The sequence below is a fragment of the Octodon degus genome, unplaced genomic scaffold, assembly GCF_000260255.1.
Source record: "Octodon degus isolate 3935 unplaced genomic scaffold, OctDeg1.0 scaffold00006, whole genome shotgun sequence".
NCBI classification, from domain to species: domain Eukaryota; kingdom Metazoa; phylum Chordata; class Mammalia; order Rodentia; family Octodontidae; genus Octodon; species Octodon degus.
In genome coordinates, this window is record NW_004524582.1 from 34009686 (window position 1) to 34011590 (window position 1905).

The 1905-nt window shown below is 38.8% G+C and overlaps 1 protein-coding gene across 4 annotated transcripts in view; it reads right to left on the reverse strand.

Moving 5' to 3' along the window:
- Positions 1 to 364: 364 nt before the first annotated feature.
- The window catches only part of Pigg (phosphatidylinositol glycan anchor biosynthesis class G), a 42325-nt gene continuing 40784 nt past the window's right edge, over positions 365 to 1905 (reverse strand). For all 4 annotated transcript variants that reach the window (XM_023700556.1, XM_023700552.1, XM_023700559.1 and 1 more), the window contains one exon: positions 365 to 1020. In XM_023700556.1, coding sequence (XP_023556324.1) covers positions 777 to 1020 — 244 coding nt within the window. In that variant the 3' untranslated portion in view covers positions 365 to 776. The remainder of the gene's footprint in view (positions 1021 to 1905) is intronic.

Here is a 1905-nt window from a genome sequence, read left to right on the forward strand (position 1 = left end):
GAGACCAGTTGTGTAAATTATAGAACAAAATATGCACATCACAAATCATGATGGTAATTCAGAAAGAAAGCTTGTTAAGTGGGAAAAGAAGGCTGATCAAGTACTGTATCAGAACAGAAGACCCCCAACAAACACAGACACTCTGCCCTTTTCCATCCAGAGATCCATATAAGGCTGGCTGGCTTCTTATTCTTTAACCAAGCACAAGTCACAAAAGACCAAATGCAGATCACAACTCACAACTGTCTTCAATTGAGTCTAGTATTTAGGCAATTTACAAAAATGTTAGACAATACCATTCTCACTGAATTTTTCTGTTTTGGAAAATAATTTTCTTAAAAATATTACATAAATGCACAATGCATTATGCCTTAGTTTTTATTCTAAATGCCAGCAACACTAACAAGCAGAATCCATATAAACCAAAGTGCTTGGGCCTACGAGGTTGTCTGTGCCTCTTCCCATACAGCTCCTGCAGCTTGCCGAGGTCCACACACCAAGACAAAGACCAAACTTTCTGTTTATGACTTAAACATATTACTTATCTAGAAGAAATTAAAATTTCAGAAGTTTCTAGGATGATCAGTAGGGAAAATATGATACATACTATGTTTTGATGTAATCTTTTATTAAACTACTTACTGTTTAATTTAAATTCAAGTGCAATTGAAGCTGTTTATCAACTCCATAGGATTCATACTTTTTTAAAATGATCCTTCATTTGAACAGATGTTTCAATACTCAAATCCATGGTTCAAATAGCAACCTTTAAAAGCTCACTGGTTTCCAGCACCTGTCTTCATCCAAGCCCTTGTATGGCTGGTCTGACTCGTGGCAGTGAAAAGCACACAGAGGGCAGCTGTGATGAGCAGATGCATTCCCTCGTAGAGAAGTTTTGGAGAAAATACACTCCATATGAACAAGTGATAACGCAGGGATGTCACCAAAATGATGTATGCAGCAACAGGAGCAGAACAAATCAGCGCATAGCAGAAGCAAGCACGGCCCATTGCTGAATCACTGTAAGTGAAAGAGAATGCATTAGTGCATGCCACAAGAACAACGTGACTGCTGCTTCTGCTCTGAAAACTGATCTTCCTTGCTTGGGGACTAGAGAACATGACATTTTCTTTTTGCACACATCTTGTATCTGGACACTGTGCTGGGATTCCTACAGATGGCCTAGAGAAGAGAAAAACCAGATGAACATGAACATGTCAGCAAGTAATCAACTCTGTGAAGAAAAATACGAGCAGGAAGGCAGAGGAAAGGTGATGGCTACCCCTTGAGCTCTCAGAAATGCTCCTAAACCTTAACTGTCCATAGAACGACCTGGGGTTTGCTAAAAATGGGAGCCTCTCCACAAAAATTTGGACCAGAGTGGATGGGAACCAGGCACCAGCAGCTGTGGGCAGTGACTGGACCTCTTCAGTGTTACCACACTGTGAAATAGTTGAGAAAAATTCACCCTAGATTTTACACTGATTTAAAATTATATGCTTGTACTACTATCTCATACATGATACTGAATAAAATATCACAGAAGACACACAAATGAGCACAAACACATAGTCTGCATCACTGTCCCTGTGTTCTAGGGACCAGCCCCAAATGTGTACCCGGAAGGGCAGCAGCACAGAACAGCATCAGTGGAATGGGTACCACCCTGGAAACATGAGATGTTCCTTGCCCTGTTGTTTCTTTTTTTTTAGGAGAGTAACAATAGTTAGTACATTGTGTATTGTTATTGCCAAAGTAGTTTCTCATATTATAAGATATAGGCAAGAAATAATAAGCAAACAACATAGATACAAACCTCTGTTTTTTTTTAAGTCAACAGAAAATGGAAATATACATTTTGAAGTTTCTAATACTAGGAGAAGATATCATACAATGTCTTTTAAA